Source organism: Crotalus tigris, unplaced genomic scaffold, assembly GCF_016545835.1.
Source record: "Crotalus tigris isolate CLP2741 ecotype Arizona unplaced genomic scaffold, ASM1654583v1 scf7180000023738.1706062, whole genome shotgun sequence".
NCBI lineage: Eukaryota > Metazoa > Chordata > Lepidosauria > Squamata > Viperidae > Crotalus > Crotalus tigris.
In genome coordinates, this window is record NW_024100150.1 from 1,262,344 (window position 1) to 1,275,295 (window position 12,952).

General features: G+C 47.5%; 1 protein-coding gene across 1 annotated transcript in view; it reads left to right on the top strand.

Moving 5' to 3' along the window:
* The first annotated feature begins 773 nt into the window (after nucleotides 1-773).
* Nucleotides 774-12,952, top strand: part of PIGL (phosphatidylinositol glycan anchor biosynthesis class L) — a 28,177-nt gene continuing 15,998 nt past the window's right edge. The window contains exons 1-4 of the mRNA XM_039321387.1: nucleotides 774-1,275; nucleotides 3,291-3,390; nucleotides 11,011-11,101; nucleotides 11,903-11,970. Of these exons, the coding sequence (XP_039177321.1) occupies nucleotides 906-1,275; nucleotides 3,291-3,390; nucleotides 11,011-11,101; nucleotides 11,903-11,970 (629 nt within the window). The 5' untranslated portion in view covers nucleotides 774-905. The remainder of the gene's footprint in view (nucleotides 1,276-3,290; nucleotides 3,391-11,010; nucleotides 11,102-11,902; nucleotides 11,971-12,952) is intronic.

Here is a 12,952-nt window from a genome sequence, read left to right on the forward strand (position 1 = left end):
AAAAGTCGTTAAGGCCACTTGGAGGTTCATCTGTGTCCTCTCTCTAAAACAGGGGTTCTCAACCTTGGCAACTTTAAGACTTATGGACTTCAACTCCCAGAGGAGTTGGCTGAGGAATTCTGGGAGTTCAAGTCCACAAGTCTTAAAGTTGCCAAGGTTGAGAACCCCTGCTCTAAAAGAAGGCAAATGACCAGCTGTCTGCAAGGAGTATAAATCCTTCCATTCCCCACCATCCAGTCAGAGCTGAAGAAGCTCAACATAGAATAGAGGAGAACCTATATCATTTCAGACAAGTGACTGTTCAGTCTTTTCTTTAAAATCTCCAGTGATGGAGTGCCCATGATTTCTGGAGGCAAGCTGTTCCACTGGTTGATTGTCCTCACTGTCAGGAAGTTTTTCCTTAATTCCAGGTTGCTTCTCTCTTTGGTCAGTTTCCAACCATCGTTTCTCATCCTGCCCTCTGGTGCTTTGGAGAATAATATGACTCCCTCTTCTTTGTGGCAGCCCTTCAGATACTGGAATATAGCTATCCTGTCTCCCCTATTTCTTCTTTTCTTTAGACTAGCCAAACCCAAGTCCTGCAGCCGTTCTTTGTATGTTTTAGTCTCCAGGCCTTGGATCATTTTAGTTGCTCTTCTCTGAATTTTTTCCAAACTCTCAACATCTTTTTTGTGATATGGTGACCAAAACTGGCTGCATTGTTCCAGGTGTGGCCTCACTAGGGTTTTCTAAAGCAGTACTAATACTTCACATGATCTTGATTCTATGCCTTTGTTTACACAGCCCAGGACTGTATTAGCTTTTTTGGCTGCTGCTGCACATTGATGGCTCCTTGGATGAGAAGTGAAACGTCTCCAAAGCAAAAACAGGAAAGTCCAGTTGCCTTTGGGACTCTATAAAAGTATATGAGGCGGAACCATTCTTTGCGGTTCAGGTTTCCATCCGGACTTTTTGTCCCTTCCTTTTTTTTAATTCTCTCCTGCCTTACAATGGCGACGACCGCCCTGCTTCTTTTTCCTCTTGCACTTCTTTTGCTGTGGCTGCTTCCTCGCTTGTGGCTGCAGCGCTACCGCGGCCTGAGGAAGTGGAGGCGGCGGCCAGACCACCGGACGCTTTTCTCAGACGGACCGGAATCGCTAGCGGCAGTGCGACGCGACGTCCCGACCACCCGCGTCCTCTTCGTGACGGCGCACCCTGATGACGAAGCGATGTTCTTCGCCCCCACCATCCTCGCCTTCAAGTCGGCCAGCCTGTGGCTGCTCTGCGGCTCCACAGGTGAGGGAGGGGGGGAGGGAAAAGGGAGAGATGCGGAGTTGCCTAGCAACCGCGGCCTCGGCACGCCCACCTTTCGCGCGGGCTGCAGGAACTCATGCCGTTGCCCTACGCTATCGGCGTCGCTCTGTGACGTCATCTGGATCCGACCTGAGGGCTTTCCAAAGAGCCCCGCCCATCTCTAGCCTGTATGGCCTGAGCTAATAAAGGCCCGCCATTTGAGTGTGACGTCACTGAGCCTCAGTTTGCCCTGTCTGCAAAATGGGCATAAGAGCCAAGCAGAAGTTGGTGAATTGAGAGGCTTATCGCCTAAAAAGACAGGATGGGAAAAAGGAGAGAGAGAGAAAAAGAAAAGCCTGCAATAATCACCTCATCAATTTTTCCCAACACACTTGTTAAATGAGCAAAAGTCAGTGTGATACAATAATGCTAGAGTAGGACTGGGGAGACCCGCTTTATGACCATCACAACATATGACTGTAATTGCTGGCTCAGTTATGGTCGTATCTTGAGGACTACCTGCAATGGCAGAATTTATTCTACCTCTTTTCATCTACCAGGGTTTTGTTCCCAGTGTCTCATTCCATTCTGTTATTTCAATTGATTGGTTGATTGATTTGACTAGGTACGAACATAGCTAGCCTTTTGAAATCTATTCAGCCCTTTATTGAGCGTAATTCTCTGCTACTGCTCTAAAAACAACTCTTGGCAGGTTGCATGGGGGGGGAAATCATTATAAAACTTAGCCAGTAAATAAAAATTCATCTGCTTTTATCCTTTTCCAGCTCAGATTCCTTTACATGGACTGTTATTTTGTTATTCGTTAACTCTTCTGTCTTTGAGTTCCTCAGAATAATAGAATAGAATAGAATAGAACAGAATGGAAAATATGAAATAAAATAGAATTTGAAATAGACTAGAATAGAATACAGAAAATAGAATAGAAACGATATTGCTGCTTTAAATGTACACTACTCAGCATACATTAAAATGAAATTGCATTGCATTCAGCTCTCAAAAAATGCTTTTTTAGCATAGACACACATATACATACATATATATCACACAGAGAAATATCAGTGTAAACATATACATGGAAAAAAAAAAAAGAATCCTGTGAGTTTACTAGATGGCATAAGGAACAAAGTTGTGACAGAATCCAGTAGTTGTGTTAGAAATATTTCAAAATATCATCCCAGAGGGGAGCAACAGAAACAGACCGTGAAGTGGGCATGTGGGGTCTCTAAAAATGCTTTGAGCTTTAGGCACATGATGCTTATATCCTGCTGGAGCAGGAGACCCTGTACCATTTCGGACAAATGACTGTCCAGTCTCTTCTTAAAAACTTCCAGTGTGGGAGCACTCACTGCTTCTGGAGCAGTGGTTCTCAACCTTTTTAATGCCGCGACCCCCAACCGGTCGTAAGTCGAGGACTACTCAACCGGTCGTAAGTCGAGGACTACTCAACCGATGCAGCACCGTTTGCAGAATGGGACTTTTGGCGGGCTCAGCAAGGCAGAGACAGCCTGGACAATTCCTATTGGCTTTGGAAAGCCAATAGAATTAAACTCTATTCAAGAGAGTCTATTCTATCGGCTTTCAAAAGCCAATAGAATAAAAGGGAGTAGCACAGCTAAGGAAAGGGGAAAAAAATGGCGTTGTTTGGCGACTTCCGTGAAATGGTCGTTTGACCCCAAATGGGGTCCCGACCCACAGGTTGAGAACCACTGTTCTGAAGGCAAGGAGTTCCACTGGTTAATTGTTTAATAGTCAGAAAGTTTCTCCTTAGTTCCAGGTTGCTTCTCTCTCTGGTTAGTTTCCATTCATTGCTTCTTGTCCTGCCTTCAGGTGCTTTGGAGAATATGTTAACCCCCACTCTTCTTTGGGGCAACCCCTCCTCAGTGGCTTTAATTTTTCTTGTGTGTGTGGGGGGAAATGTTTGTGTCAAAAAATTGGTAAGTAAATAGATTCCAAAGAGAGGCCAAAGAGATGACCGTTATCTCTTTCATCATTCACAGGGAATTATTATCAGCAGGGAGAGATTCGTAAAGGAGAATTGATAGAAAGCTGCACAGTTCTTGGGATTCCTTCTTCCAATGTGACCGTCCTGGACCACAGGTAATTTGCTAAAAAAAAAAAAAAAAAAGTAGCATTGTTGGGTTGTGCAAGAAGTCATAGAATCATAGAGTTGAAAGGGAACTTCGAGATCATCAAGTCCAACCCAGGATTCACTACACCAGGGGTAGGCAACCTTGGCTCTTTTATGACGCGTGGACTTCAACTCCCAGAATTCCTGAGCCAGCATGGGGGAACTATGGCTCCCTTTGTGACTCGTGGACTTCAACTCCCAGAATTCCTCAGCCAGCATGGGGAATTATGGCCCCCTTCATGACTCGTGGACTTCAACTCCCAGAATTCCTGAGCCAGCATGAGGGAACTATGGCCCCCTCATGACTGGTGGACTTCAACTCCCAGAATTCCTCAGCCAGCATGGGGGAACTATGGCCCCCTTCATCACTTGTGGACTTCAACTCCCAGAATTCCTGAGCCAGCATGGGGGAACTATGGCTCCCTTCGTGACTCGTGGACTTCAACTCCCAAAATTCCTGAGCCAGCATGGGGAACTATGGCCCCCTTTATGACTTGTGGACTTCAACTCCCAGAATTCCTGAGCCAGCATGGGGGAAACTATGGCCCCTTCCTGACTCGTGGACTTCAACTCCCAGAATTCCTGAGCCAGCATGGCTCAATTTGGAAACCTCTCCCTTTCCCCTCAGCGTGGCTGGCTCAGGAATTCTGGGAGTTGAAGTCCACCAGTCATAAAAGAGCAACGTTGCCTACCCCTGCACTACACCATCCCCCAAAGGTGGCTACACATAATCCTAGACTTACAACTTCAATTGAGCCCAGGGCTTTTCAACCTTTTCACCGACTGTACCACTTTTAGGATATGGCAATATTCGAGTACCACCTAGCAAGGTGTCAAAAACTTGATGAGCAAAAAAAAAACAAAAAAAACAAACCCAACTAAAAACCCTGTTCAAAGTTGCGATTGCACTGAAATGACATATGACCATTTTTCACACTTATGACCATTGCAGCATGCCCAGGGTCATGTGATTTATATTTGGATGCTTGGCAACTGATTCATATTTACAATGGTCACAGTGTTCCATCTGCAACCTTTTGACAAGCAAAAACTTGATGACCCCTGTCAAAAACGTGACAAAAAAAGGAAAAAAGCGATAAAGTACAGGTAGTCCTCAACTTAACCTCTGCAGCTCCTGAGGACTCTTTCACGGCAAATCCTGCGCTGCGCTTTGGCTCGTTCCCTCCCCCGCTACACTTGGCTAGGCTGGGCAGGGCCGCGTACCACCTGCCAGGTGCCAATATACCATTGGTGGTACCTGTACCACTAGTTGAAAAGCCCTGGACTAGATGACCTCCAAGGTCCCTTCCAACTTTATTTATTATTATTATAATCAAGGAGAGAAGCAACCTAGAACTAAGGAGAAACTTCCTGACAGTGAGAACAATTAATCAGTGGAACAAACTGCCTCCAGAAGCTGTGAATGCTCCAACACTGGAAGTTTTTAAAAAGATACTGGACAGCCATTTGTCTGAAATGGTATAGGCTTTCCTGCCTGAGCAGGGGGTTGGACTAGATGACCTCCAAGGTCCCTTCCAACTTTTTGATGATAATGATGATGATGAACACATTGGAGTCCCAAATTTCCTTTGCTAAGCAAAACAGTTGTTAAGTGAATTTTGCCCATTTTACGACCTTTCTTGCAGGAATTGTTAAATGAATCACGGCAATTATTCACTTAGTAACACGTTGTTAAGTGAATCTGCCTTCCCCATTGTCAGAAGATCGCATAGGTGATCACATGACCCCAGGACACTGCAAGGATCCTAAAGATGAGCCAAATGTCCATATTTTGATCATGGGGAAACTGCAACGGTCGTAAGTGTGAAAGATGGCCATAGGTCATTTTTTTCAAGGTCATAACTTTGAATGGTCACTAAACGAGTAAAGGACAAGAAGCAACGGATGGAAAGTAACCAAGGAGAGAAGCAACCTAGAACTAAGGAGAAACTTCCTGATAGTTAAAACAATTAACCAGTGGAACAACCTGTCTCCAGAAGCGGTGAATGCTCCAACACTGGAAGTTTTTAAAAAGAGACTGGACAGCCATTTGTCTGAAATGGGATACACCATGGCTTCCTACCTGAGCATGGGGTTGGACTAGATGACCTCCAAGGTCCCTTCCAACATTATTATTATTAACAACCTGCCTCCAGAAGCGGTGAATGCTCCAACACTGGAAGTTTTTAAGAAGAGACTGGACAGCCATTTGTCTGGAATGGTGTAGGGTTTCCTGCTTGAGCAGGGGGTTGGACTAGATGACCTCCAAGGTCCCTTCCGATGATGATTATTATTATTATTATTATTATTATTATTATTATTATTATTATTTTGGATCATTGCACAGTCAGCCAGATCTTCAGACTGGATTTGGCATTTTGTCTACCTATCGAGTCCTTACCCAGGACCTGGGATAGGCAGATGTGGATGTTTGATGGTATTACAGGTATCGTCGCAGGATGGAAGCAGTTCCTAATAAGGCCGCCTTTTGCAATTGACTAATAGCAAATTTGTCAATGCCAATGGTGTTCAAGTGGTGCTCCAGTTGTTTTGGGATTGCACCCAAGGCGCCTATGACTAATAATAATAATAATAATAATAATAATAATAATAATAATAATAATAATTATTATTATTATTAGCCGAACATGCTTTTTGAGAACCAGGGTAGTTCTAATAACCTCCTCGTTTTTCATCTAGGATTTATTATAAATTCCAGGACACTCCTTGTTGAGAAGCATTCTTTTCCCAAGGTCAAACGTCCTTTTTTTTCTGCAGCTCTGTTTATTTTTTCAGAGCGGGATCTGATTGAACAGCTTTTTCACCCCATGGGAAACATCAGACCGGCATGTAAGCCAGTTCCTCTCTCTCCTTTCCATTCTGGCCCCGGCGAAGCATATCCCAAAATGTCCTTATTTACGGAATTCCCCTCCCCCCCAGGAATTACAAACCATCTTGGCCACTTTCCTTGCTAGCTATTCCTGGAAGATTGGAGGTTTCGCAACCCGCTCTCCTTCCAGACGGGCTGTTTTAGAGGAGGGGAATTAAAAAAAAAAAAAAACACCCTGTGGTGTGTGGTTTTTTTTAGCTCAGTTCCCACAGAGACAGCCCTGTGAAGGAATCCCTTTGCTCGTGTTTCTACGCCGGACGCTTGCCAAGCTTGGCGGAAGTCCCAAAGGTGCTTCCCCCTCCCCAAAAGGCAATTGAAGTTCCTTGGTTTTTTTTTTTCCTTTCCTTTCAAAATGTTTCACTTCTCAGGGTTGGACTCGATGACCTCCAAGGTCCCTTCCAACATTATTATTATTATCGATCATCGCACAGTCAGCCAGATGTTCAGACTGGATTTGGCATTTTGTCTACCTATCGAGTCCTTACCCAGGACCTGGGATAGGCAGATGTGGATGTTTGATGGTATTACAGATATCGTCGCAGGATGGAAGCAGTTCCTAGTAAGGCCACCTTTTCCAATTGACTAATAGCGAATTTGTCAATGCCAATGATGGTGTTCAAGTGGTGCTCCAGTTATTTTGGGATTGCACCCAAGGAGCCTATTACTATTGGTACTACCCTTGCTTGCTTTTGCCACAGTTTTTCTATTTTTATTTGTAGGTCTTTGTATTTTGTTATCTTCTCCAGTTCTTTCTCTTCTATTCTGCTATCTCCAGGCACTGTCACGTCCACTATCCAGACTTTTTTGTCTTTCTTATCGACAATTGTTAAATCTGGGGTGTTATGTTGCAGGTGTTGTTATTATTATTATTATTATTATTATTATCACGCAGAAAATTCTTCAGCCTCTTGGATGAGAAGCAAAATATTTTCAAAGGAAAATGTTTGAAAACTTTGCAAAACATATCAAGAAACTGCAGCTTCCTGCAATAACTCCAGCAACGTTACAAAAAACTGCGCTACTCGGAACATCTTATATTTTAAGAAGGTGCCTGGTTGATACCTAGGATGCTGGCAGCAACCCGTGTCAGCTGTCAGCGCCAGTTAATTTGAATGTTCAGTTGACTGAGGTTCATGTTTAATGAATAAAAATAATAATAATAATAATAATAAAGTTGGAAGGGACCTTGGAGGTCATCTAGTCCAACCCCCTGCTCAGGCAGGAAACCCTACACCATTTCAGACAAATGGCTGTCCAGTCTCTTCTTAGAAACTTCCAGTGTTGGAGCATTCACCGCTTCTAGAGGCAGGTTGTTCCACTGGTTAATTGTTCTCCCTGTCAGGAAGTTTCTCCTTAGTTCTAGGTTGCTTCTCTCTTTGGTTAGTTTCCATCCATTGCTTCTTGTCCTGCCTTCAGGCGCTTTGGAGAACAGCTTGACTCCCTCTTCTTTGGGGCAGCCCCTGAGATACTTGAACGCTGCTATCCTGTCCCCCCTCATCCTTCTGTTCATTAGACTAGACATACTCAATTCCAGCAGCCATTCCTTGTAAATTTTAGCCTCCAGTCCCCTGATCATCTTTGTTGCTCTTCTCTGCACTCTTTCTAGAGCAGTGGTTCTCAACCTTTTTAATGCCGCGACCCCCAACCGTTCGTAAGTTGAGGACTACTCAACCGGTCGTAAGTCGAGGACTACTCAACGGGTGCAGCACCGTTTGCAGAATGGGACTTTGGGCGGGCTCAGCAGGGCAGAGACAGCCTGGACAATTCCTATGGGCTTTGGAAAGCCAATAGAATTAGACTCTATTCAAGAGAGTCTATTCTATGGGCTTTCAAAAGCCAATAGAATAAAAGGGAGGAGCACAGCTAAGGAAAAGGGGGAAAAAAATGGCGGACTGCGTTGTTTGGCGACCCCCGTGAAATGGTCGTTCGACCCCAAATGGGGTCCCAACCCACAGGTTGAGAACCACTGTTCTAGAGCCTCAGCATCTTTTTGACATCTTGGTGACCAAAACTGGATGCCGTATTCCAAGTGTGGCCTTTCCAAGGCCTTGTAAAGTGGTATTAACCCTTCACCTGATCTTGATTCTCTCCCTCTGTTAATGCAGCCCAGCACACGCACGGCTGGTTCCTGTTTAAGGGATGGTCCACTTTTTTTCAGCACCTTGGTGAACTTGGAAAAAGACCAGGCTGAAAGTCAGACTTCCTGTTCTGGAATCTCTCTGCATGGGGAGAAGAAGGGCGTCGCTCCCCCTTTCTGGTGACTCATGTAAACAACTGCAGGAGAAAGGCAGCTTTGTTTGATTTGGGCCAGAGGGCAGATGCTGTGGCGTGCCAGGGCTTGCTGCGCTGCGCTGCGTTCCAGAGCTGCACACAAGGGGTTATTCCGGAGCATTGGAGGGGAGGGAGTTGCCAAAGGTTTGCGTTGCGGCAAGCTGGAAAGTGCGCCCGTATTGAGAGGCAGCCAGAGAGGGAAGGTGGAAGCTGTGCATGGGGATGAAAGCAGCCCTTTTTCAGCCTGGCCCGCTTTAAGAGGGGTGGGCTTCCGCTCCCAGAATCCCCCAGCCAGCATGCTTTAAGCAGGGTGGAATTTCACTCCCAGAATTCCCCAGCCAGCATGCTTTAAGAGGGGTGGACTTCATCTCCCAGAATTCCCCAGCCAGCGTGCTTTAAGAAGGGTGGACTTCAACTCCCAGAATTCCCCAGCGTGCATACTTTAAGGGGGTGTGGGCTTCCACTCCCGGAATCCCCCAGCCAGCATGCTTTAAGAGGGGTGGACTTCCACTCCCAGAATCCCCCAGCCAACCTGCTTCAAGAGGGGTGGACTTCCACTCCCAGAATCCCACCCCAACTCTTACAGGGCAAGCTATTTGTACATAAATACAGAGCAAGCCCTACTCCAGTGGTGGCGAACCTATGGCACAGGTGCCAGAGGTGGCACTTGGAGCCCTCTCTGTGGGTACACGTGCCGTTGCCCCAGCCTCGCCTCCCCCCACAGCCCCCTCCTCACCAGCAGCCCCCCTGGAGGAGAGTCGCCCCCGAGCGTGGCCCATGTGGAGCAGCGCAGCCAGAGACATGGCAGCCAGGCAGTGTAGACAAAACTCTGCCCTCACGCTCCATCACACACAGTTGATGCTGCGGGGCGCGGGCAGAGGGCATGGCCACCATGGCGCTGCTGGGCTGCCTGGGTGATCTGCAGTGGGCCCTGGAGGCAGTGAGTAGCCCTGTGGGCAGGCGGGGTGGAGGCGGGGCAGGGATGGAGCAGGGGCGGGGCTAGTTTTTGGGCACTCGGGTCTCTAAATGTTTGCCATCACTGCCCTACTGCCTTCCAGTACTGATGATGTTACCTAGTTGGGTCATGAAACATCTGCAAGGAAATGTCTGAGACAGCAACAGAGACCTCCTCCTTCTCTTCCTCTTCCTCCTCCTCTTCTTCTTCCTCCTCCTCCTCCTCCTCCTCCTCCTCCTCCTCCTCCTCCTCGCAAACCGTTCTGTCTTCTAACATTGAAGATATTAAGTAGTTGGGTCATGAAACATCTGCAAGAAAACCAACCAAGCTTAGAGAGGACCAGGGACCCCACAGTTCTCCTCCTCCTCCTCCTCCTCCTCCTCCTCCTCCTCCTCCTCCTCCTCCTCCTCCTCCTCCTCCTCCTCCTCCTTCCTTCTAGCCCTGATGATATTACCTAGTTGGGTCATGAAGCGTCTGCAAAGAAACATCCCAGCTCAGAGAGCACCAAGGATCCCACAATCCTCCTCCTCCTCCTCCCTTCTAGCACTGATGATGTTGCCCAGATGGGTCATGAAACATCCGTAAGAAAACCACCAAGCTCAGAGAGGACCAGGGACCCCACAGTTCTCCTCCTCCTCCTCCTCCTCCTCCTCCTCCTCCTCCTCCTCCTCCTCCTCCTCCCTTCTAGCAGTAATGATGTTGCCCAGATGGGTGATGAAACGTCCTTGTTTTTCTTTGAAGATGTTTTGCTTCTCTGAAAAGGCTTCTTCGGAGCTGATGAAGCTTCTGGGAGGAGGAGCGAAACGTCTTCAAAGAAAAACAAGGAAATCCAGCGGCCTTGTGAAAAAGCATCTTTGGGATAAACTAGGACCTGGACGACGGAGGCTCTCCGTAGACCAGTGGTTCTCAACCTTTTTAATGCCGCGGCCCCCAACCGGTTGTAAGTCGAGGACTACTCAATCGGTCGTAAGTCGAGGACTACTCCACTGGTGCAGCACCGTTTGCAGACTGGGACTTTGGGCGGGCTCAGCAGGGCAGAGACAGCCTGGACCATTCCTATTGGCTTTGGAAAGCCAATAGAATTAGACTCTATTCAAGAGAGTCTATTCTATTGGCTTTCAAAAGCCAATAGAATAAAAGGGAGTAGCACAGCCAAGGAAAAGGGGGGGAGAAAATGGCGGACTGCGTTGTTTGGTGACCCCCGTGAAATGGTCGTTCGACCCCAAATGGGGTCCCGACCCACAGGTGGAGAACCGTTGACGTAGACGTTGTCTCCTATTGAAGTTCTTCTCGCCTAGAGTTTGAATCCATCGGTTCTGCTCCTTCTCTTTGGAGACAGAGAATAACGTTACTCTCTTTTCTAGGGGGCGACCCTCCAGATCCTTGAAAGCCGTGTGATTGTTGATTGTGTGGTTTGCGTTAAGAGTTTCTTCCTGGCTTGCAAGTTATTTGAATCATTCATTTTTTTTCTAGGAAACTTCCAGACCATCCATCCACCGAGTGGGATGTAGCTCTCCTTGGGGAGCTGATCCTCTCACACATCAAAACCTACCAGATCGACCTGGTAATTTAAGCAATTTAAGTATTTCTTATTGACTTCAACTCCTTCTCTTTCTTCCCTCCCCTCCTCTCCTCCCTCCCCTCCCTCCTTCCCTTCCCCTCTTCTCCCTCCCTCCCTCCCTCCCTTCCTTTCCTTCTTTCTCTCTCTCCCTCCTTTCCTCCCTCCTTCCTTCCTGTTTCCTCCCTCATTCCCTTCCTTCCCCTCTTCTTCCGTCCCTCCTTCCTTCCCTCCCTCCTTCCTTCCTTTCCTTTCTCTCTCTCCCCTCCCTCATTCCCTCCTTCCTTTCTTCCTTTCCTTCTTTCTTTCTCCCTCCTTCCTTCCTGTTTCCACCCTCATTCCCTTTCTTCCCCTCTTCTCCCTCCTTCCTTCCCTCCCTCCTTCCTTCCTTCCTTCCTCCCTCCCTCCTTCCTTTCTTCCTTCCTTCCTTTCCTTCTTTCTCTCTCTCCCTCCTTCTCTCCTTCCTTCCTTCCCTGCCTCCCGCCTTCCTTTCTTCCTTTCCTTCTTTCTCTCTCCCTCCTTCCTCCCTCCTTCCTTCTTTCCTGTTCTCTCCCTCAGTCCCTTACTTCCCCTCTTCTTCCCTCCTTCCTTCCCTCCCTCCCTCCTTCCTTCCTCCCTCCCTCCTTTCTTCCTTCTTCCTTTTCTTTCTCTTTCTCTCTCCCTCCTTCCTTCCTTCCTTCCTTCCTTTTCCCTCCCTCCCTCTCCCTCCCTCTTTCTCTGACCGGTGGAAGACTGCTTCCCCTTGCGTCAAAACAACAACAACAACAACAAACCACACAATCGCTTTTTGTGATCCTTTTCATCCAGGTCATAACCTTTGACGCCGGAGGAGTGAGTGGGCATCCGAATCACCGGTCCGTTTATGCCGCCGTCAGGTAAATGAAGGTTGCACTGGGGAATTCTGGGAGTTGAAGTCCACCTGACTTAAAACGCCCGAGGTCGCTGCTTCGAAAGATGCGGACGTGCAGTTCCCAGAGTTCCCCAGCTGACCCACGCAAGGAATTCTGGGAGCTGCAGTCCTCAAAGCGGCCTTTGAAGACAGGCGGTTGTGCAAATCTTTTTTAAATAAATAATACAAACCCATCTTGTTGAAGCCGAAGGGGCTCTGCTCTGCTCCGAGGACTACGCCAGATCTTCATAATTGAATACAGTGAGTCCTCGGCTTACGACGATTTGTTTAGTGGCCGTTCGAAGTTACAACCGCCCTGAAAAAAAGAGACTTTTTCACCCTTACAACCGTCACAGCCTCTCTGTGGTCACGTGATCAAAATCCAGGCACTCGGCAACTTATATTTATGACAGTCGCAGCGTCCCGGGGGGGGTCATGTGATCCCCTTTTGCGACCTTCCGACAAGCAAAGTCAATGGGGGGGAGCCAGATTCACTTAACGACCGAGTGACTCACTTAACAACCGCCGTGATTTGCTTGACGATCATGGTAAAACGGCTGCAAAATTGAGCTTGGCTCCCTTCATAGCCAGCAGCAACAGAAATTGTGGTCTCCATTTTGGTCGTTAAGTTGAGGACCACTGCAGCGATCCACTTAACGACCGCGGCAAGAACGGGGGGAAACTCTCTTCATAAAGGCCTCTCTTAGCAAGAGAGATATGGGGTCGTAAGTCGGGGACCCCCGTCGTTCTTTCTCAAAATCCATCTTTGTACTGCAAAGCCATCTCGCCCATCCCTACATGGTGGGACTTCCAGCGCTCAGAATTCGCACCCGGCACTGTTTCAAGTTCCGTGTTTACTGCCTAGAATGGCTAGATTGCTTTTTTTTTTCCCTCTGGAAAAAGCTTGGGAGACCTCGGTAGTTCTCAACTTACAACCACCACTGAGCTTAAAATTCCTGTTGCTAAGC